General features: G+C 49.0%; 1 protein-coding gene and 1 long non-coding RNA gene across 2 annotated transcripts; one reads left to right on the plus strand and one right to left on the minus strand.

Moving 5' to 3' along the window:
- Positions 1 to 552: 552 nt before the first annotated feature.
- On the minus strand, positions 553 to 17448 carry ANKRD16 (ankyrin repeat domain 16). The gene is made up of 8 exons (XM_077783715.1): positions 17402 to 17448; positions 13606 to 13947; positions 11800 to 12020; positions 8310 to 8352; positions 7316 to 7424; positions 5820 to 5981; positions 2473 to 2551; positions 553 to 850 (listed from the first exon to the last, which is right to left on the minus strand). Exons 2-8 carry the CDS (start codon positions 13935 to 13937, stop codon positions 690 to 692), a joined length of 1107 nt encoding a protein of 368 aa, XP_077639841.1. The 5' UTR covers positions 13938 to 13947; positions 17402 to 17448; the 3' UTR covers positions 553 to 689.
- A 1239-nt stretch (positions 17449 to 18687) lies between these two features.
- LOC144246347 (uncharacterized) lies at positions 18688 to 22170 on the plus strand. The gene is made up of 3 exons (XR_013340056.1): positions 18688 to 19054; positions 21434 to 21567; positions 22147 to 22170. It is a non-coding gene; the product is annotated as an uncharacterized LOC144246347 (long non-coding RNA).
- Positions 22171 to 22652: the final 482 nt, after the last annotated feature.

Raw genomic sequence — 22652 nt, forward strand, 5'->3', positions numbered from 1 at the left:
ACTTTGCACTATCCCAGGTTGCTCCAACCTGGCCTTGGACACTTCCAGGGATGGAGCAGCCACAACTTTTTTAGGAAACCTGTTCCAGGGTGTCACGATCCTCCCCACCCTCCCAGGGAAGAGCCCAGATCATCACCTCCATCATCATTTGAGAATAATCCTATTTAAAACATTTCTCCTAAATCTACTCCCAAAGGCCAAGCTTGGCTCCTCTGCTCAATATTGGGTAAAAATCCTTGCTTTATGAGGAGTTCTTTATTTGGGAACAGACCTTGGTTTTGGGGGGGGCCTCAGTTTTGGTGGGTCCTTAACCTGGGGGGGTTCTTCTGTTTAGGGTATTCATAGTTTTGGGGGAATTTTCAGTGTGGGGGGAGTGTCTTCCATGTAGGGGGTCCCCAATTTGGGGGGTTTTCCTCCATTTGGGGGGTTTTCCTCCATTTAGGGGAGGATTCTCAATTTGGGGGATTCTTAATTTTGGGGGATTCTTAATTTTGGGGGTCCTCTCTTTAGTAGGGGATACGATTGAAGGGGACTCTCTTTTTTGGACAAGTCCCCCTATTTAGGGAATCCTTAATTTCAAGAGTCTCCACACTTTCGGGGACCAATCTGGGGATTTTCATCAGCCGTTTCCCTAAATCTTGGAAGGAATAACCGATGTACCGTGTGGAAAAGGAGCGGGTTCCTCATCTTCACGTGCTGACTTGTGTTCCCTGGAAAAGCTGGATGACATCAGGCCTCCTGGCCAGCTGCTGGGCCAGCGTGCCCGTGGCATCGGGAGCGTCCCGGAGCCCGGCCCGCAGCAGGATCCCGGCGGCCGCCGCGCGCTGCCCGGCGCTGGCCACGTGCAGGGCTGGGGGGCACAACAGCAGCTGGGGTCACCTCATCCTGCTCTGCGTGGAAACCAGAGCCCCACGGGAATAAAGAGGTGGAGGGTGGAAAATGAGTTCTGCCAGCGTGGGGTTATGGAGGGGTTTGGGGGTGGGATGGACTCGCAGGGTTAAGGTTGGGATCAATGGGTCTGATCTGAAAGATCATCCAGCTCCACCTTCCTGCCATGGGCATCTTCCAACCATCCCAGGCTGCTCCAGCCCCAGTGTCCAGCCTTTCCTTGGACATTCCAGGGATCCAGGGGCAGCCCCAGCTGCTCTGGCAATCCCAGCCCAGCCAGGAATTCCTCATTCCCAATCTCCCATCCCTGGCTGCCCTCTGGCAGTGGGAGCCATTCCCTGGGTCCTGTCCCTCCATCCTTGTCCCCAGTCCCTCTGCAGCTCTCCTGGAGTCCCTGGAATGTGCTGGAAGCTCTCCCTGGATCCTTCCCTTCTCCAGGGGAACATTCCCAGCTCTCCCAGCCTGACATTGGATCCATCTCCTCTCCAAGAAATTCATGGACCCAGGGGCTTCACTTGGAATCTCAGGAAGCCATGAAGGGTCTCCCTTCCCTTTCCCTCTCTTTTCTATCCCCATTTTCCATAAAAATCCCTTGGGATGGATCCTGAGTGTCCCAAATCCCAGAATCATGGACCAGTTTGGGTGGGAAGGGACCTCAAAGCTCATTCCAGGGACACCTGCCATGATCACAGGGTGCTCCAGTCCTTCCTGGGACATTTCCAGGGATCCAGGGGCAGCCCCAGCTGCTCTGGCAATCCCAGCCCAGCCCCTCCTCACTCTCACTATAAAAAAAATCTTCCTAATCCAAAGGAGGGATCCTGATCTAATCCTGACGTGGATGAGAAGCTTCCCAAGGACGCCGTGACCCAAACCCAGCCAAGGAGAAGCCACAGGAAAAACATCCCAGGGTTGGATGAGCTCAGCAGAGCTTGGATTTAGTCCCTGAGGGGGCGGAGGGAGAGATGGCACCGCTAAAACGTGGCTTTAACCAAACCCCAGGGCTGGGGAATTTGCCAATTTTGGCGATGGCTGAAACAAATTTGTCTTTTTTTTTTTTTTTTTTTTTAATTTTTAATTTTTTGGGGGGGAGAGATGCTGATGCAAGAGCTGCCCGAGCCTTTCCCGCTGGGAATGCCGACTCTCCAGCATCGCTATAGCAACTCCATCTCCGTGCCAGCTCTCTGGTATTATTTGCTCATCAGCCATTTCCAGGCTGTTTGCTAAGGAATTGAGGCTGGAGAGCTCAATCCTTGTGTTTGTCCATCCAACCTGCTTCCAACAGGATCATTCCAGCCAAATTCGAGGCAGCATCGGAGATCCTCAGGTGGAAAATAAGCAGGAAATTCCCAATTATCAATTTGGGTCTCTGTTCTTCCCCCAAGGGAAAAGCCCCAGCAGAAATTCCAGCAAACTGAAAGCCAGGGAATGCAAAATACCCAAAAAAACCCTGGGATAATCCATCATGGTACTCCCAGAGCAAATGTATCCATGGATTTGGTATCTCCCTGCACGCTGAGGTTGGGATGTGCTTATGGAAGCTCTTGGTGTCACATAAAGCTTGGAAAACCAGCTTGGAATTCTCACCAGAACGGCCCTTCCCATCCTTAGCCTGGAGATCAGCACCGAGGGACAGCAGGGTCTGGATGGTGTGTCCATGTCCTTCCTGCAGAAAGTGGAATTTGGGATCAGCTCTGTGCTTGGATCCATCCCAAACCTGGGATTGCACAGATCTGCTTTGTCCTGGTCAGGTCTGGGGGTACCAGGAGCTCCAGAGGATCTTGGAGCAGATGGAAAATCAGGGTCAGCTGCCTTCAGATCAGATCCATAAGGCAGCAATTGTTATCCTATGGGAATCCTGTAATCCCATGGGAACTGCCCAGAAAGGTGCCACCAGGCACCTTCCTAAAATCCCAGAATGGTTTGGGTGGGAAAAAATCCTTAAAGATCATCCAATTCCAACTCCTGTCACGGGCAGGGACACCTTCCCTATCCCAGGCTGCTCCAGCTTTTCCTTGGACATTCCAGGGATCTGGGGGCAGCCCCAGCTGCTCTGGCAATCCCAGCCCAGCCAGGAATTCCTCATTCCCAAGATCCCATCCATGGCTGCCCTCTGGCAGTGGGAGCCATTCCCTGGGTCCTGTCCCTCCAGGCTTTTCCCAAATTTCAGCTCTCCTGGAGCCCCTTCAGGGCCTGGAATGTGCTGGAAGCTCTCCCTGGATCCTTCCCTTCTCCAGGGGAACATTCCCAGCTCTCCCAGCCTGGATCCTTGGATCCATCTCCTCTCCAAGAAATTCATGGACCCAGGGGCAGCCCCAGCTGCTCTGGCAATCCCAGCCCAGCCAGGAATTCCTCATTCCCAAGATCCCATCCCTGGCTGCCCTCTGGCAGTGGGAGCCATTCCCTGGGTCCTGTCCCTCCATCCCTTATCCCAGGTATCTCTCCTGGAGCCTCTTCAGGCTCTGGAATGTGCTGGAAGCTCTCTCCATCTCTGAGTTTCAAATCCCTCCAATTCCCAGGGGATCTGGAGTGGATTTTTCCAGGGTTACTCCAGCTCCAGGAGCAGATCTTGTTGCCCATCTCCCTCCCTGAGGCACAGGCATTTCCCAAAGAATTCCTCCAGGATTTGTGATGCCATGGGTGAAGACCCAGCTAGCCACAATCCACTGTGTCCTCCCCCCTTCCTCTGCAAGGAGCCAATTTCAAATCCCACAGGGAAAAACCCAGCACAACCCCCAACTCCTTCTACCCTGCACAGGCTTTTCCAGAAATAAATCCTTTCTCCCTAAATAACACGCCTGATTTTGAAATTACATCCTCAATGCCATGAATTAGTCTTTGTCCTGCAGTCTGGGAATGGAAAGGTCTTATTTTTATCCCCCCCTCACCCTCTCTTTTTCCCAATTCCTATAGGATTCCACAGCATCTTCCCTGATCCCAAGGCTCCCATTTCCCTGCAAACCCAATTCCATGGCAAAGCCACTGAGCCAGGAACTGCTGCAGCTGCCACAGCCCTGGCAGCAAATTGAATTTAAACAATAATTTGATTTTCATGTGTTTATGAATGCAAAAGAACAAGAAAAGAGGGAGATAAAAACACAACCCACCAGACAAACAAATGGTGCTGTAAATACAAAGTGACACCGAGCCCGGGCAGGGAAGGGAGAGAATCCCATCCAATCATTCCCAAATCAGCCAGGAGCTGGGATTTTCTCCAAGGCACATTATATTCCCCCCAGAGCCTTGCTGTTCAACGTACCCTTGGCAACCAGAAGGGCTTTCTGGGAGCAGGAGGCCGGGAAAATGGGAGAAAGGGCTCCTTTGTGGCATGGCTGGATGTTGCCAGCATTCCCAGGGAGTGGCACGGATGCTTTTGTAGGAGCAGGGCACTGGGATGAGGTTTTATTCCCACCACAAGGCTCAGAGTGCTGTTAAAATCCTGGGTTAACACCCCTGGGTCTGAGCAGGGACATTGCTGTGCTGCCAGCTGGATGCCAGGAGGGATCCTGGTCAGCAGGGAGGTTTTGGGATCTGCTCTGCATTCCCAAGGAATGTTGCAGGACTCACAGCTCTGCTCCCCACACGGGCTGGGAGGAGGAGAAAGCTCCAGTGGTTCTGGAATTCAAAACAACTCTGGTGTGAAGGACACAGATAAAATTCTGGGAGGCCCACCTGCCTTCCCAGCTCTCCCACTTCTGGACATGTCCTGTCCCTCCTCTGCAGGCAGCTGAACACAAACATGGAATTCCTGGGGTGGGAAGGACCTCAGAGCCCCTCCAGTGCCACCCCTGCCACGGCAGGGACACCTCCCACTGCCCCAGGCTGCTCCAGCCCCAGTGTCCAACATTTCCTTGGACATTCCAGGGATCCAGGGGCAGCCCCAGCTGCTCTGGCAATCCCAGCCCAGCCAGGAATTCCTCATTCCCAATCTCCCATCCCTGGCTGCCCTCTGGCAGTGGGAGCCATTCCCTGGGTCCTGTCCCTCCATCCTTGTCCCCAGTCCCTCTGCAGCTCTCCTGGAGCCCCTTCAGGGCCTGGAACGTGCTGGAAGCTCTCCCTGGATCCTTCCCTTCTCCAGGAGAACATTCCCAGCTCTCCCAGCCTGACACTGGATCCATCTCCTCTCCAAGAAATTCATGGACCCAGGGGCTTCATTTGGAATCCCAGGAAACCATGAAGGGTCTCCCTTCCCTTTCCCTCTCTTTTCTATCCCCATTTTCCATAAAAATCCCTCGGGATGGATCCTGAGTGTCCCAAATCCCAGAATCCTGGACCAGTTTGGATGGGAAGGGACCTCAAAGCTCATTCCAGGGACACCTGCCATGATCTCAGGGTGCTCCAGTCCTTCCTGGGACATTCCAGGGATCCAGGGGCAGCCCCAGCTGCTCTGGCAATCCCAGCCCAGCCAGGAATTCCTCATTCCCAAGATCCCATCCCTGGCTGCCCTCTGGCAGTGGGAGCCATTCCCTGGGTCCTGTCCCTCCAGGCTTTTCCCAAATTTCAGCTCTCCTGGAGCCCCTGGAATGTGCTGGAAGCTCTCCCTGGATCCTTTCCTTCTCCAGGGGAACACTCCCAGCTCTCCCAGCCTGGTTCCCTGGGAACTGAGGGGCTCCAGCCCTGGAGCAGCTCTGTGCACTCCTCTGGGCTCTCTCCAGCAGCTCCAGGTCCTACTGTTGGTCCCAAGGCTGGGATCTGGTGCTCCAGGTGGGATCTCACCAGAGCAGAGCAGAGGGGGAGAATCCCACCCTCACCCCGCTGCCCACGTTTCCTTTGATGCCCAGAAAACAGGGAATGGGACTGGTCAGGAGCAGATGGACAGTGGCAAAGGATGAGCCAGGAATGCAAATCCCCTCCATGGTGGCCAACACCTGATGCAGCCTGCTTTAGGTGCCTGGCACAGGCTTTTCCGAGGGAATTTGGGAGCAGGGACAAACCTTGGCTGCGTAGTGCAGGGCTGGCAGCTGCAGGGACGTCGCTCTCGCGTTGACATCCACGCCCAGCTCGGACACCAGGAACTGGATGGAGCCATCCTGGGCTGTCACAGCTGCCCTGTGCAGGGCCTGGGCACCCAGGGCATCCACAGCTGTGGGACAGGCCTGCAATTAGGGAATATCATGGGAATCACACAAAGTGTACTCATCCCAAATGAGATCAGCACCCTCTGGAGGCACCAGCACCACCAGGAAATCTCCACGAGGTTTCCCATCTCTCCCACGCTCAGTGCTTGGAATGTGAGGTTAAAACCACAACAAACTTCCCAATCCAGAAAACAGGATTTCCTTTTCCTTAGGACATCCAGGATCTGGCCAATGCCTCTGGGAGAATCAGCCATGATGGGACCCCAACCAGCTGGGATCAATCAGCAATCAATCAATAAATGATTGAGTGCAGTGGTCTGGTTCCTGCTGTGCACAATTGGCTCTAATGGCATTCCCTGGAGGAAATCAGGGATTTTTGGGAGCCAGCACAGGAGCAGGAGCTGCCAGGAGAGAGGGAGGGCAGGGAGGAGCTCTGGATAACTCATGGATGAACATTTCCACATTATCCACAGCCATCGGAGCCTCCATGCTGAGTCCTGGCATTCCAAGAGCTGCTTTTGGCTCTGCCACAGCTGCCCCTGGAGCGCTGGGATTGTCCTGTCCCCTCCTGGTGTCACCATCCCACTCCACCAGCTCTGGGGAACACATTTGCCACAAAAGCTGTGGCTGTCCCTGGATCCCTGGAATGTCCAGGTTGGACAGGACTTGGAATCACCTCGGATGATGGAAGGTACCCAGGAATGACATGATTTTTAAGGTCCTTCCAACCCAAACCATTCCATGATTCCTGACAACCTCACTCAGGCAAATCCTTCTCATCTTCATGGGGAATTTGCTTTTTTTTACACAATTTCTTTCTCTACAATTTGGGAACTTGCTTCCTTACGCTCCAGTTACGACGAGCACGTGGCTCACCTGTCCTGGCAGCTCTGGCTCAGCTCCTGGGAGAGGCAGTGAGGGATTTTTGGCACCCACCTGGTGTTTCTCTGGCTCAGCTCCTGGGAGAGGCAGATTTTGGCACCCACCTGGTGTTGCTCTGGCTCAGGTCTGGCTCAGCTCCTGGGAGAGGCAGATTTTGGCACCCACCTGGTGTTGCTCTGGCTCAGGTCTGGCTCAGCTCCTGGGAGAGGCAGATTTTGGCACCCACCTGGTGTTGCTCTGGCTCAGGTCTGGCTCAGCTCCTGGGAGAGGCAGATTTTGGCACCCACCTGGTGTTGCTCTGGCTCAGGTCTGGCTCAGCTCCTGGGAGAGGCAGATTTTGGCACCCACCTGGTGTTGCTCTGGCTCAGGTCTGGCTCAGCTCCTGGGAGAGGCAGATTTTGGCACCCACCTGGTGTTGCTCTGGCTCAGGTCTGGCTCAGCTCCTGGGAGAGGCAGATTTTGGCACCCACCTGGTGTTTCTCCAGCAGCAGCCGGGCGATGCCGACGTGCCCGTTCTGCAGGGCGTCCATGAAGGGAGTGACCCCACAGCTGTCCCTGCTGTCAGGTTGGTACTGGCACCTGGAAGTGACAGGAGAAACAACCAGGACAGAGCCGTTGGCAGCTCCAAATTCCTTATGGAAGGAGACCCTCAGCAGCTGGGATTGAAAGTGGAATATATAAAGCTCGTCCATAGACCGTGGATAAACCTCTCCTGGTGTTTTTAGGGCCTGGGGAATGATTTGTGTTTTTTTTTTTTTGGGGATTGGAGATCTGGTTCAGTTCATTTGGGCTCTACAGATAATTTATAATTCCCTTTTTCCTGCCCAGAGGGTTTCCAGAAGGGACAAGGTGTGCACTGGAAGCAGGGAATAACCAGATCTTCGTGGAATGATGTACAAAATCAAGAGACCACCATCCTCATTCAGGTTAAACCCCAGTGAAATGAGAGAAAACTGAATTAAAGCCTGGCTTAGATCACAGAGCTGTTTATACTGGGCCAAGCATGGACAGGTTGGGATGAGCTGCAATTCCCATGGAAAGCTGCTCCAGCTCTGGGAAGGGAGAACAGAGAAAAGGAACAGAGCTGCTTTAAAGCCACTTCCCAGCAATTTCCCAGGAAAACAAGGATAAGCCCAGCCTAAGGAAGCTGCTCCCAGCACAGAGCTGCCAGGAATCCCTTTGCTCCTTGTCACACTGGGAATGAATCAGCAGGGAAAACAGACCCAGGGCTGAGTTATATAACTGGGATTTGTGTCACAACCAAGAGGGAGCCCATCCCCAGGGAATCCTTGTGTTTTTCCCAGCTGGGAAAAACCTGGAGCACGAGGAGGAGCCCACCTCGGGGTGGAGGGCAGGGCAGCTGTGCTGTGCTTCCCCAGTGGAACAGCACAAGCATCCTTTGTGTCCAAATCCTGGCAGGGAATGGGGAGGTGGGGGAGGAAAAGCTGCAAGGAGCCTGCTTACCTTTCCAGGAGCAGCTCCACAACCTGGGAACAGCCGTGCATTGCTGGGAAAAGAAGGGAGAACTAGGAAAAACATGGATTGGTTGTGGTTTTGTGGCATTGTGTCCCTACAGTGAGGCATGCTCGGGTTGCTGATCCTTTTGGGATGAGGGGAGGGGCTCCAAGGGGCTTGGGATGCAAGGGGCTTTGTTCCCATCAATTTTTTGGTGGGATTTAAAATAAAAAAAAAAAAGGCTTCCCTTGCTCTGATCCGATTGGGAAATGTTAGGTAAAGCAGGGAAAAGGCATGGAATGGGCATTGCCTGGTTCTACCTGCCACAGAATTCAGCTGAAACAAAGAGGGTTTCTCCCAGTTATTTGTTCATTCCCGAATTGGGATCTGGGAGAAGCAAAAGGAACACAGAGCAGGCAGCTGGGGAAATGCTGGATAACATTCCCAGCTCTCCTCAGCCACTCCCATCTCATCATCCTCACCCATCTCAGAGGGAAAACAACAACAGAGGGGGAGGATTTGAACCCGAGGCACTGAAATATTCCAGTTTTTTCTTGCTTTTTTAAACATTTCACTTCACACAGCTTTGATCCAACTTTTTTTTTTTTTCCTTCCCCCTGCAGGTCATTTTTGCAAAACAAATGGAACACATTCAAGAGAAAAATATCATCAAACCAAGGCTGGAGCTGCTCCATCAGGTGATGGAAAAAGGGCTCCTGGGAAATGTGTGCTCCCAGGAGCAACTTCCAGCTGGAATCCCAGTGAGGGATTCCCAGATTTTGGCTCTTTGCTCCTGCTCCCTGCCTGATGAACCCGAGTTATGGGAAGAAAAATCCCTTACAATTCCATCTTCTATCAGGAACAGAGACTTGGGACAGCTGGGATTCACTGCTGCATTCCACATCCTCTAATTACCTCTTCCCCAGCTTTCTTCCCTCGGGATAGAAGAAGCACCAAAGCTGAAAGAATCAACCCTTATTAATATAAAAAATTATTGCAGGAGGGAGAAAATGACCTTTCAGGAAGACAGCTGGCCTGGTCACAGGTTAATGTGCTCAAACCCACACCCCTGGGATGGAAATCCATGGAAATCCATGGAAAAGGCAGTTGGTCCTTTCATCATTTCCCCTGGCAGCTCCAACACCATCTCCAGCCCCTCACCCTTGCTCCTGCCTTGGGAATTGGGAATATCCCCTGGGATAATGGTGGGGATACCAGGGAACAGCAGTTTGGGATCAGATTGCACTGGGGGCACTGGGGGGGTTAAGTCATAACTCCCTAAAATTCCAGCCCTTCCCAATTCCCAGTCACTCCCACTCCAGCTGCTGCTCCAGGCTCTGGATGGGTCAGGAAATTCCAGAAATCCACCCAAATTGTGGATTGGTGGCTCTGCCAAAGGAAACACAGGTGGAGGCATCTCTAGGAAGCAGAATCCAGGTGCTGGATCCCAATTCTATGCCCATATCCCAAGGCAGGGAGAAGACTTTACCTCAAGGTCAGAATTCCCACTTTCCCACAGGATAATCCCAAATCCCAGAGCTCACCCTGCTCCTGACACTGTCCCAGCCCAACATCCACCTCCTGCTGGGAGAGGAGCTGCCAGCTCCATGGAAACAACACCTGGAACTGGGCAGGGATAGGAGAACATAAAAAAAATCAGGATCAGCCACTTGAGGCAACCTGCTGTGATCTCATTCCCTGTTTTTTTCATTCCCAGGTCAAGCACAAGGACTCGGTGGTGCCCAAGGGCTGGAATTGTCACTGCTGATGAGCCAAGAGTGACAGAGCAAGGGCTGGAAAAGCCACGGGAGTGACAGCACAGCAGGGGCTCCTCCCAACACCTCAGGTTTTTCCAGAGTCAATCCCAATTAAATTCTTTGGGGAAGGAGTTTGGGTAGCCAGGGCTCATCTCTGCTGATGAGATTCCCACTCTGGATGTGGTCTGAGCCCTTTTCTGCTTCCCAGCAATCCTGAGGATGGCTGGGATTTCTAAACGTGCCCATTCTCTTTAAATATCCCTTAAAAGCAGGGAAAAGGGCAGGGAAAGTGACTTGTGGATATGGTGGGCTCCAACAACAGCTCCTGTGTATTCCCAGCAGGGATTTTCCCTCCCTTTCACAGAAAGAACCTCTGGAATTCTCACCATGGGATGACAGCAAGGGGATTCCCAAATTTGGAGTTTATTCTTGGAATCATGGAGTAATTTTGGTTGGAAAAATGCTTGAGCCTAACCATTCCCAAAACTGCCAAAGCCACCACTGCCCCGTGTCCCCAAGTGCCACATTCACATGGATCTTAAATCCCTCCAGGAATGGGGACTCCACCCCTGCCCTGGGCAGTTCCAATGCTTACAAATTCTTATAATCCCTTTCCATGGAGGGATTTTCCCAATTTCCCACCTGAACCTCCCCAAGCCCAGCTTGAGGCTGTGATAAAGAAATCCACCCCCCCCAGGCAGATCCCAAAAAGTTCCTCTCAGCATCCCTGCTGCTTTCAGGAATTTCAAATGCCAGGATGTGCTTGGAGCTGGGGAGCATTTCACACCAGGAAGGAAAATTAAATTCATATTCCAAGCCAAGGGAGCTCGGATCCATCTGTGCCAGGGAGAGATGAACTTGATCCAAGGATCCCAAGAATTCCAAGAGGCCGGCGTGTGGATTTACTGAGGGAAAAATTCCCATTTTTCTGGAAGCAGGTACCAGGCTCTGCTTCTCCTGAGGGAAAACCTAAGGATTCGTGGATTTCCTGAGGGAAAAATTCCCATTTTCTGGAAGCAGGCACCAGGCTCTGCTTCTCCTGAGGGAAAGCCTCATTCCTGCTTATCCAAACCCCCAGACCAAGCACAATATCACCAAAAATCCCAATTTTTTAACCTTTTTCCCCTCAAGCCTGGCTCCATGGAGGAGCAGGAGAGGCTGTGGCAGCTCCTGAGGCTGGTGCAGGAGGGAAACCTGGATGTGCTGTGGGATTTGCAGATTCCCTGAGGGAAAAATTCCCATTTTTCTGGGAGTAGAGACCAGGCTCTGCTTCTCCTGAGGGAAACCTATGGATTTGTGGATTTCCTGAGGGAAAAATTCCCATTTTGCTGGAAGTAGATACCAGGCTCTGCTTCTCCTGAGGGAAAAACTATGGATTTGTGGATTCCCTCAGGGAAAAATTCCCATTTCTCTGGTAGTAGGCACCAGGCTCTGCTTCTCCTGAGGGAAAATCTAAGGATTTGTAGATTCCCTGAGGGAAAAAATTCCCATTTTTCTGGGAGTAGATACCAGCCTCTGCTTCTCCTGAGGGAAAACCTCATTCCTACTTATCCTAAACCCCCAAACCAGCCACAGTATCCCCCAAAATCCCAATTTTTTGGCCTCTTTCTTCCTCAGGCCTGACTCCATGGCAGAGCAGGAGAGGCTGTGGCAGCTCCCGAGGCTGGTCCAGGAGGGAAACCTGGTTCTCCTTTGGGACGAGCTGAGGTTGGATGAGATTCCAGAGGTTTCCCCTGCCGTACCTGCTGTGTGCAGAGGAGTTCTCCCCGTGGTGCTCTCCGTGTCCCAGCAGCTTGGGGACACATCCAAGAGGTACCGGAGCACTTGGGGATGCCCTTCCCTGCTGGCAATGTGGAAGCAATTCCAGCCATCCTTGTTCCTCAACAACGGGTTGGCTCCGTGCTCCACCAGAGTTTTGATCACTCCCAAGTTTTTCCTGGTGCAAGCCATCATCAGGGGAGTCCTGGAAGAAGATCCAGGGAAATTAAATAACCTGGCGCAACAAATTTGATTCAGGTGCTTTGCCTGAGGTCCCAGGAGATTTTACAGCAGTATTTTTCCAGGCTGGGAATACTTCAGATCCTTTTCCATGCAGTCCCTCGGAGCATTCTGTATTTTTAAGGGAAATGAGACTTTTTCCAAAGGTTTGGATATGCCTTAGGAAGCGCAGAGCTCCCTGGTTTTAATCCATGGGTGGAAGAGCATGGCCACACAAATCCAGGCTCGTGGAATCTTGGCCTCAGCTCCAGGCTGGCACAGCACCAATTCCCAGCTCTGGAATGCTGCCTTTGGACTTGTGGCAATTCAGCTCCAAAGGGCCTCCCCAGGCTTTCATCTGGGACTGGGGAGAATCCTTGTTTTCTGTTTGCAGAAATCCCCATCCCTAAGGGAAGAGTGGAGCAGTAATTTACAACTTCTAGGAGAGGCGAGGGAGAAGCAGGGATAGGGCTGAGATTTCTCCCAAAAATCCAACTGGATCCAGAGTGTGGGCAGCAGGGGAAGGGAATTCTGCCCTTCTGTTCCACTCAGGTGATCCCACATGGAGTACAGCCCTGGGATTTCAACATAAGGACCTGGAGCTGCTGGAGCAAATCCAGAGGAATCCATGGAGCTGCTGTAGGGTTGGAGCCCCTCTGCTCTGGGGCCAGCCTGGGAGAGCTGGGAATGTTCCCCTGGAGAGGAGAAGGATCCAGGGAGAGCTTCCAGCACATTCCAGGGCCTGAAGGGGCTCCAGGAGAGCTGAAATTTGGGAAAAGCCTGGAGGGACAGGACCCAGGGAATGGCTCCCACTGCCAGAGGGGAAGGATGGATGGGATCTTGGGAATGAGGAATTCCTGGCTGGGCTGGGATTGCCAGAGCAGCTGGGGCTGCCCCTGGATCCCTGGAATGTCCCAGGAAGGACTGGAGCACCCTGAGATCATGGCAGGTGGCCCTGGAATGAGCTTGGAGGTCCCTTCCCACCCAAACTGGTCCAGGATTCTGGGATTTGGGACACTCAGGATCCATCCTGAGGGTTTTTTATGGAAAATGGGGATAGAAAAGAGAGGGAAAGGGAAGGGAGACCCTTCATGGCTTCCTGAGATTCCAAGTGAAGCCCCTGGGTCCATGAATTTCTTGGAGAGGAGATGGATCCAGTGTCAGCCTGGGAGAGCTGGGAATGTTCCCCTGGAGAAAGGAAGGATCCAGGGAGAGCTTCCAGCACATTCCAGGAGCTCCAGGAGAGCTGCAGAGGGACTGGGGACAAGGATGGAGGGACAGGACACAGGGAATGGCTCCCACTGCCAGAGGGCAGCCAGGGATGGGATCTTGGGAATGAGGAATTCCTGGCTGGGCTGGGATTGCCAGAGCAGCTGGGGCTGCCCCTGGATCCCTGCAATGTCCAAGGAAAGGTTGGACACTGGGGCTGGAGCAGCCTGGGATAGGGGAAGGTGTCCCAGGTGGCCCTGGATGATCCTTAATCTCCTTCCCATCCATTCCATGATCCCAAACACTGCCTCCAGCAGCCACATTCCCACCTTCCCCACCCAATCCCAAATCCCAGCACCTACCAGTCAGCCTTTTTCAAGCAGTCCACACTCGCCCCTCTCTCCAGAAGGAAGGACACACACTCCTGGTGTCCCATGGAAACAGCCTCATGGATGGGTCTCTTGTAGTCCCCATTGGCCACCTCCGTGTCCATCCCCATCTCCCGGACCAGGAATTCCAGCACATCCCGGTGTCCCAGGCGAGCTGCGTGGTGCAGCAGGGAATCTTCCAAACGTCCCCAGCGCCAGCTGCGAGCCTCTGGGATCTCCTCCAGCCTCAGCTCATCCCGGAGCACATCCACATTTCCCTCCTGGACCAGCCTCAGGAGCCGCCGCGGCCGGTCCTGCTCTGCCATGGGGCTGGGCCTGAGGGAAAAGAAGTAAAAAAATTGAGATTTCGGGGGATATTGTGGTTGGTTTAAGGGGTTAAGATATGTAGGAATGAGATTCTTCCTCAGGAGAAACAGAGTCTGGTGTCTACTTCCAGAAATATGTGAATTCTTCCCTCAGGAAATCCACAAATCCTTAGGTTTTCCCTCAGGAGAAGCAGAGCCTGTTGTCTACTTCCAGAAAAATGGGAATTTTTCCCTCAGGGAATCCACAAATCCCACAGCACATCCAGGTTTCCTTCCTGCACCAGCCTCAGGAGCTGCCACGGCCGCTCCTGCTCTGCCATGGAGCCAGGCCTGAGGGGAAAGAGGTTAAAAAATTGGGATTTTGGGGATATTGTGGTTGGGCTGCAGGATTGAGATAAGCAGGAATGAGGTTCTCTCTCAGGAGAAGCAGAGCCTGGTGTCTACTTTGAGAAAAATGGGAATTTTTCCCTCAGGAAATCCACAAATCCTTAGGTTTTCCCTCAGGAGGAGAAGAGTCTGGTGTCTAGTTCCAGAAAAATGGGAATTTTTCCCTCAGGAAAGCCAAAAATCCTTAGGTTTTCCCTGAGGAGAAACAGTGTCTGGTGCCTACTTCCAGAAAAATGGGAATTTTTCCCTTGGGAAAAAAAACCAAATCCCACAGCACATCCAGGTTTCCCTCCTGGACCAGTGTCAGGAGCCACCATGGCCTCTCCTGCTCCACCATGGAGCCAGGCCTGAGGGGAAAGAGGGAAACAAATGGGGATTTTAGGGGATATGCTGGTTGGATTGGGGTATTGGGATAAACTGAAATGAGGTTTTCTCTCAGGAGAAAGAGATGCTGGTGTCTAGTTCCAGAGAAATGGGAATTTTTCCCTCAGGGAATTCACAAATCCCACAGCACATCCAGGTTTCCTTCCTGCACCAGCCTCAGGAGCTGCCACGGCCGCTCCTGCTCTGCCATGGAGCCAGGCCTGAGGGGAAAGAGGTTAAAAAATTGGGATTTGGGGGGATATTGTGGTTGGTTTAAGGGGTTAGGATAAGCAGGAATGAGGCTTTCCCTCAGGAGAAGCAGAGCCTGGTGCCTGCTTCCAGCAAAATGGGAATTTTTCCCTCAGGAAATCCACAAATCCTTAGGTTTTCCCTCAGGAGAAGCAGAGCCTGTTGTCTACTTCCAGAAAATGGGAATTTTTCCCTCAGGGAATCCACAAATCCCACAGCACATCCAGGTTTCCTTCCTTCACCAGCCTCAGGAGCTGCCACAGTCTCTCCTGCTCCACCATGGAGCCAGGCCTGAGGGGAAAGAGGTAAAAAATTGGGATTTTTGGGGATATTGTGGTTGGTCTGCAGGATTGAGATAAGCAGGAATGATGTTCTCTCTCAGGAGAAGCAGAGCCTGTTGTCTACTTTGAGAAAAATGGGAATTTTTCCCTCAGGAAATTCACAAATCTCACAGCACATCCAGGTTTCCCTCCTGGACCAGCCTCAGGAGCCACCACGGCCTCTCCTGCTCTGCCATGGAGCCGGGCCTGAGGGGAAAGAGGTTAAAAAATTGAGATTTGGGGGGATATTTTGCTTGGTTTAGGGGGTTGGGATAAGCATTAATGGGGCTTTTCTTCAGGAAAAGCAGAGCCTGGTGTCTACTCCCAGAAAAATGGGAATTTTTCCCTCAGGGCATCCCCAAACCAGCCTCTCCCTCAGGATGAACAGGAATTTCTTTCTCTCTCAGAATAAAGAAAAAGTTTCTTTCTCCCTCAGGATAATTAAAAATTTCCCTTCAGAAAACCAGGATTTGCCCTCTCCTTCAGAAAAATCAGGAATTTTCCTCTCCCCTTGAAATTCAGGAAGTAATCACCCCTCAGTAAATGGAAAAATTCCATTTTTCCTTGGGAAAATTAGGATCTTGTCTCTCCCTCTAGAAAAAAGGATTTTATTTTCCTTAGGAATACCAGGATCTGACCTTTCCCTTAGGAAAAACAGAAATTCCCTTTTCCCTCAGGAAAACCAGAAGCTTCTTTTTCCATCAGGATGCCCAAATGTTCCCTCTGGAAAAGCAGAAATTCCCTTTTCACTCTGGAAAAGCAGAATTCAGCTTTTCCCTCAGGAAAACAGGTCTCTCCTTTAGGCAAAATAAATTCTTTTTTTTTCTTCCCCCTTTGGAAAAGCAGCAACCAGAGTATCACTCAGCAAATCCTGAAATTCCCTTTTTCCTCAGGAAAAAATTGACAATTCCTTTTGATTCAGGAAAACCAGGACCTTCCTCCAAAAAACCTGGAATTCCCTCTTCCTTTTGGAAAGCCAGGAACTTCCTTTTTCCTTGGGAAAACAGGGAAAAACATCCACCAGGAAAAACAGAATTTTGCTTTTTCATATGGAAAACCAGGAATTTCCATCTTCCCTCAGGAAAATCACAAACCAGCTTCTCCCTCTGGTAATGCAGAAATTCCCATTCTCTCTGGGAAAACTCCAAAATTCCTGTTCCTCTTAGGAAAGCCAGAAGCCAGCTGAAAATTCATTTATTTTCCTTTTGACTCAGGAAAACGTGAAATTCCCTTTTTCCTCTGGAAAAAGAATAATTTCCTTTTCCCTACGGACAGCCAGACACCGACCCCTCCTCCAGGAAAAGCAGCAATTCCCTTTTCCCTCCAAAACGAAGGGGAAATTCCCTTTTTCCTCAGGAAAAAAAGCCCAGAAATTCCCTTTTTCCTCAGGAAAAAAGCACAGAAATTCCATTTTTCCTTAGGAAAACCAGAAAGTCCCCTTTTTTGCTCAGGAAAAAAGCCCAGAAATTCCCCTTTTTCTGAGGAAAACCAGAAATTCCCTTTTTCCACAGGAAAAAAGCACAGAAATTCCCTTTTTCCTTAGGAAAACCAGAAATTCCCTTTTTCTTCAGGAAAAAAGCACAGAAATCCCAGTTTTCCTCAGGAAAACCAGAAAATTCCCTTTTTTTCCTCAGGAAAAAAGCCCAGAAATTCCCCTTTTTCTGAGGAAAACCAGAAATTCCCTTTTTCCACAGGAAAAAAGCACAGAAATTCCCTTTTTCCTTAGGAAAACCAGAAATTCCCTTTTTCTTCAGGAAAAAAGCACAGAAATCCCAGTTTTCCTCAGGAAAACCAGAAAATTCCCTTTTTTCCCTCAGGAAAAAAGCCCAGAAATTCCCCTTTTTCTGAGGAAAACCAGAAATTCCCTTTTTCCACAGGAAAAAAGCACAGAAATTCCCTTATTCCTCAGGAAAAAAGCCCAGAAAATCCCATTTTCCTCAGGAAAAAAGCCCAGAAATTCCCATTTTCCTCAGGAAAAAGCCCAGAAATTCCCTTTTTCCTCAGGAAAACCAAGAATTCCTGTTCCTTTCGCGGCTCCCAGGAAGGGGCCGCTCCCTCTGGCCGGGATCCCTCCCTTTATCCCCTCCCCAGCTCATCCCGAGCCGCGCAATTCCCACGGGAAAATTCCCGGTTTTTCCAACCCACCCGCGCGCCGGGGAGCGCTCGTGATGTCACGCGCGGCTGGATGACGTCACAACCGCGGGAAATGCAAACAAGCCCCGCCCAACACGGAAGTGCCGAGCGCTTTTCTGGCTTCTGATTGGACAGCGGGGAGGGGGCGGGGCCGGAGGAGTGCGCGGGGCCGCGAGCGCCGGGAGCGGGTGAGGCTGGGGGAGGAGGGCGCGACCATTTGTGCGCAACGTGGGGGGGGCAGGGAGGGAATTTCCTTGGAAATTAGGTTTCTTTGGGAATGTGGAGACCCTTAGGTATCCTTGGGATTGAGGGATTAGCCCTTGGCAAAGGCGCGGGATTGATTTTCAAAGGGTTTTTGGCACTGCAGGGAACCTTTGGCTTTGAGGGGAGCTTGGGAGCGGAGGCTCCTTTGGCGTTGGGGCGCCGTTGGAAATGGGGGAATCCTTGGAATTGAGGGGTTTGGGAATGAGGGGGTCCTTGGAAACCAGGGGGGACTTGGGAATGGGGGGATCCTTGGGATTTTAGGGTTTGCCCAAGGGGTTATGGGGTGGGGGAGTGAGCAGGGAGGATCTTGGCTGAGGAGGGGTTAAAAGGGAATTCCTTGGGAATCCTTGGAATTGGGGGATTAGCACTGAGGGGCCTTTGGGAATGGGGGAATCCTTGGGACTTGAGGGGACCCTTGGGAATGGGGGAATCCTTGGAATTGGGGGATTGGCAGTGAAGGGGACCCTTAGGAATGGGGGAATCCTTGGGACTTGAGGGGATCCTTGGGAATGAGGGAATCCTTGGGATTTGAGGGGACCCTTGGGAATAAGGGAATCCTTGGAATTGGGGGTTTGGCAGTGAGGGGGTTCTGGGAATGGGGGAATCCTTGGGACTTGAGGGGACCCTTGGGAACGAGGGAATCCTTGGAATTTTAGGGTTTTCCCAAGGGGTAATGGGATTGGGGATTGAGCAGGGAGGATCTTGGCTGAGGAGGGGTTAAAAGGGAATTCCTTGGGAATGAGGGAATCCTTGGAATTGGGGAATTGGCACTGAGGGAACCCTTGGGAATGGGGGAATCCTTGGGACTTGAGGGGACCCTTAGGAATGGGGGAATCCTTGGAATTGGGGGATTGGCACTGAGGGGCCTTTGGGAATGGGGAGGGCTTGGAATTTAGGAGACCCTCTGGATGAGGTGGGTGCATCCATGTGGGAAAAGGCTTTGGAAAGGAGGTTCTGGGGGGAAAACGGGGAGCAGCTCCAGCTTTCTCCCAAATATTTCTCCTCCCTCTGGAGCTTTCCTCTCCATCCTCTGATCCTTTGATTTCCCAGCTGGAATCTCTCCTGGCTGCCATTGGAAGCCACACGGGAAATCTTGGGAAAATGGGAAAAATAAGGATGGAGGTGAAGGCTGAGCGAGAAATTCCACTTATTTAGTAGAATCCTGGGATGATTGTGTTTGGGAAAAAAATCATTAAATCATCATATCCAGCCCCAAATTCCCTCAGCACATTCCTAAAAGCCACGGGAGTTTCTTGGTTTGGGATTTTTCCCTTTTATTTGCCTCGTTTCCCGTATTTTGAGGAAATGGGGATGTTGGAAAACAGCCTCCCCAGGGAGCTGAGTGGTTTTAACCCTGCTGAGCTGAAAAGGAGGAAGCAGCACATCCATAAAATCATCCAGGTTAGGGGAAAAAAACCCTAAAATCATCCCATCCAAACATTATCCCAAGGAATAACCAGGCTGATGCTTGGCTCCTGCCCTAAAAGGAAAATTCAGCATTTTTTGGGGGGGGGGGGCTGCTGCAGATGACTTAAAGAGAAATAAATAAATTAAAGGAAGCAAAAGTGAAACTGCTGATGCTGGCAGGAGGGAGCTCAGCCGTTCTTGCTGGATTTGGGTTTTTTTGGTGGAAAAAAATTGCATTTTTTGGAGTTTTTCTGTGGCCAGAAAAGAGGAGTTTGTGCCCATTCCGAGTAAGGTTTGGTTGTTTTTTGGGAATAATTCCCAGGATGATTTTTTTTGAACTGCAAATGGGTTAAATTTGCTCTGCTAAAGGATGATCCCAGTTTGGAAAGGCTCAGTTTGGGTGGTTGAAATTAAGAGTTTAATAAGGGATGAAAAGATTCCATAAATTCCAAGAAAAAGAGTTTTCGTCAACCATTTCCTCTCTGGGAAAGCAAGTTTGTAATTTAATTTAGTTTCATTTCATTTTTTAAATTTCATTTTTATTTTTATTTCATTCTGGTTTATTTTATTTTTTTTCTCATATATATATATATATATATATATATAGATAGATAGATAGATATAGATATAGATAGATATATATGTGTATATATATATCTTGCCAAAACCACACCATTACCTTAAAAAAATTTTCTTCTATATTTTTTATTACATTGGTTAAACACATATTTCTGAGGATTATATATATTTCAATATTATATATATATATTATATGTACTTAAATAAAAACATCCAACTGAATTATTTGAATTAAAATTTGGATTTTATTTAAATTTGATTACATAGTTTCTATTTTAAGATTATGTGAAAACATAAACTATAACATGTTTATTTGGTTACTATTTATATAAGATAAATGGTGTGTATGACAGCTGACAGATTCTCTTCTATCGAAAAAGTAGATAAAAGGGATTATAAATCATTTTATATTAAAATTTTTGTGATCAATAATAACTTGTAAAAGCCAATACATAAATGTGGAAGTCAGTAACTATATTATAAAGTTATTATATTGTATAGATACAATATATGATATATTATTACATAAAATATTACATATTCTATAGGCTTGTATTATTGTAATTTCATATTTTATTATATTATGTGATATTTGATATTACATTATATTATATTACCTTATATTACTGTAATGTATTATAATACATTAATATTTTGATAATATAATATAATAATATTATACATTGAAAATAAAATATAATAATATAATACTTTATAATTATTATTTTAAAAATATAATAATGTTTTATATTATTACTAAACTTATACTAATATTATTCTAGTGTAATATAATTTAGATGCTATAATAATTATATAATTATATTTCTAGTGTAATAAATTATACTTTATATTATATTATATTACATTAGATTTATAATATATAATATATACAATTTAATATATATAATACAATGTAATATATAATACAATACAGTATCATATAATGTAATATAATTAATATCATATAAGGTTAGATAATATAATATATAATATAATATAATATAATATAATATAATATAATATAATATAATATAATATAATATAATATTATATTATATTATATTATATTATATTATATTATATTATATTATATTATATTATATCATATGATATAATATAATATGATATTATATCATATGATATCATATGATATAATATAAATACATTATTTATATATTGTATTATATTCTATTAAGGAAGAAAAAGGAGGTTCTTGTGGGAAAACAGGGATATAATATATAATAATATATTATAAATATAAATAATATAACAACATAATACTATATTATTTATATAGTTTATTATTTATATTATATTGCATTACATTATATTATTACATTACATTATAATGTATTATTATATTATGTTATATTTTGTTGTTATATTATATTATATTATATATTATATTATATTATATTATATTATATTATATTATATTATATTATATTATATTATATTGTATTACATTATATTGTATTATATTGTATTATATTGTATTATATTGTATTATATTGTATTACATTATATTGTATTATATTGTATTATATTGTATTACATGATATTGTATTACATTATATTACATTACATTATATTACATTACATTATATTACATTACATTTCATTACATTACACTACATTACATTGTATTACATTATATTGTATAATATTACATTATTATGTTATATTACGTTATACCGCATTATATTACATTATATTATTACATTGTATTACATTGTATTACATGAACCATTTTATAATTGATAGTTAACATACAATTTCCATCTTTATAACAAGGGCTGCCCCAGCTTCTGTGGGAATCCCATCCCAGGCAGCCATTCCTGCCACATCCTGGGCGGCGTGCTGCATCCCGAGCGTGTCCCTGGACTCCACGGGGACAGATCCCGGCGATCCCGGCCGGCTGGGCAGCGGTGAGTTGGGCAGAGGGAAGGAACTTCTCCTTGCATCCGGGGGGCTTGGAGAAGCTCCACGTGAGTCCAAGGACGAGCTGGCCCCACAGGCAAAGAGCTGCTCTCCCTCAGGATTAGTTCCAAAGTTTCATGAGGGCTGCAGAGGTCCCAGGCCACATCTGACCTCGAAGGACTTCCAGAGCAAGAGAGGGGCTCCCAACCTGGAGCTGCCAGATACGGGGGTGCAGGGAAACCCGAGCAGCCAACGGGGGAAGGACATGGGAGCATCCCTCAGGGGGCAAGACCTCAGAGGGACCCCTGAGGAGGGGCTCGGGGAGGAGTCCCAGCCAGGGTCCATCACCTGGTGACCCTGGAGGAAGGATCTGGACAAAGAGGAAGGGTCACCAGGTGATGGACACATCACCTGGGAGGAGACAAGGAGATGGGTCAGGGATTTTGGGCTTTGATGGACATACTGATGGGGAAGCTGGGATGAACCAAGCATGTGCAAAGAGGGGGATATGGAGGGAGAAAGGATGACGAGGGGATACACGGAGCAAACACAGCTCTACACGCGTGTCCTTCGCTGTGCCCGTGCAGGATGCGGCGCTGCCGGCGCCTCTCGGCCCCCGAGTGCGCGGCGCTGGCGCGGAGCCCCGCGGGCTCGGCCCCGCTGCGGCAGCCCCTGGGCCTGGGCAGCGCAGCGGGAGCGAGGAACCGCGGCCTTCATCCCGCCCACGGCACACGGAGACAGCCCACAGGTACTGCGGGAGGGCTGGGAATGTTCTCCTGGAGAAGGGAGGGATCCAGGGAGAGCTGCCAGCACGTTCCAGGGGCTCCAGGAGAGCTGCAGAGGGACTGGGGACAAGGATGGAGGGACAGGACCCAGGGAATGGCTCCCACTGCCAGAGGGCAGCCAGGGATGGGATCTTGGGAATGAGGAATTCCTGGCTGGGCTGGGATTGCCAGAGCAGCTGGGGCTGCCCCTGGATCCCTGGGATGTCCCAGGAAGGACTGGAGCACCCTGAGATCATGGCAGGTGTCCCTGGAATGAGCTTTGAGGTCCCTTCCCACCCAAACTGGTCCAGGATTCTGGGATTTGGGAC

This window comes from Lonchura striata, chromosome 5 (assembly GCF_046129695.1).
Source record: "Lonchura striata isolate bLonStr1 chromosome 5, bLonStr1.mat, whole genome shotgun sequence".
Lineage (NCBI taxonomy): Eukaryota > Metazoa > Chordata > Aves > Passeriformes > Estrildidae > Lonchura > Lonchura striata.

What these genes read in the sequence shown, in the direction of transcription:
- ANKRD16 (XM_077783715.1), bottom strand. Translation starts at nt 13,937, where the DNA reads ATGGCAGAGCAGGACCGGCCGCGGCGGCTCCTGAGGCTGGTCCAGGAG. An exon ending in AACTCCTCTGCACACAGCAG is followed by an intron (nt 8,353 to 11,799) that starts GTACGGCAGGGG and finishes TTCTTTTCCCAG; the next exon opens with CAATGCACGGCTGTTCCCAG. An exon ending in CCCTGCACTACGCAGCCAAG is followed by an intron (nt 2,552 to 5,819) that starts GTTTGTCCCTGC and finishes CACTTTCTGCAG; the next exon opens with GAAGGACATGGACACACCAT.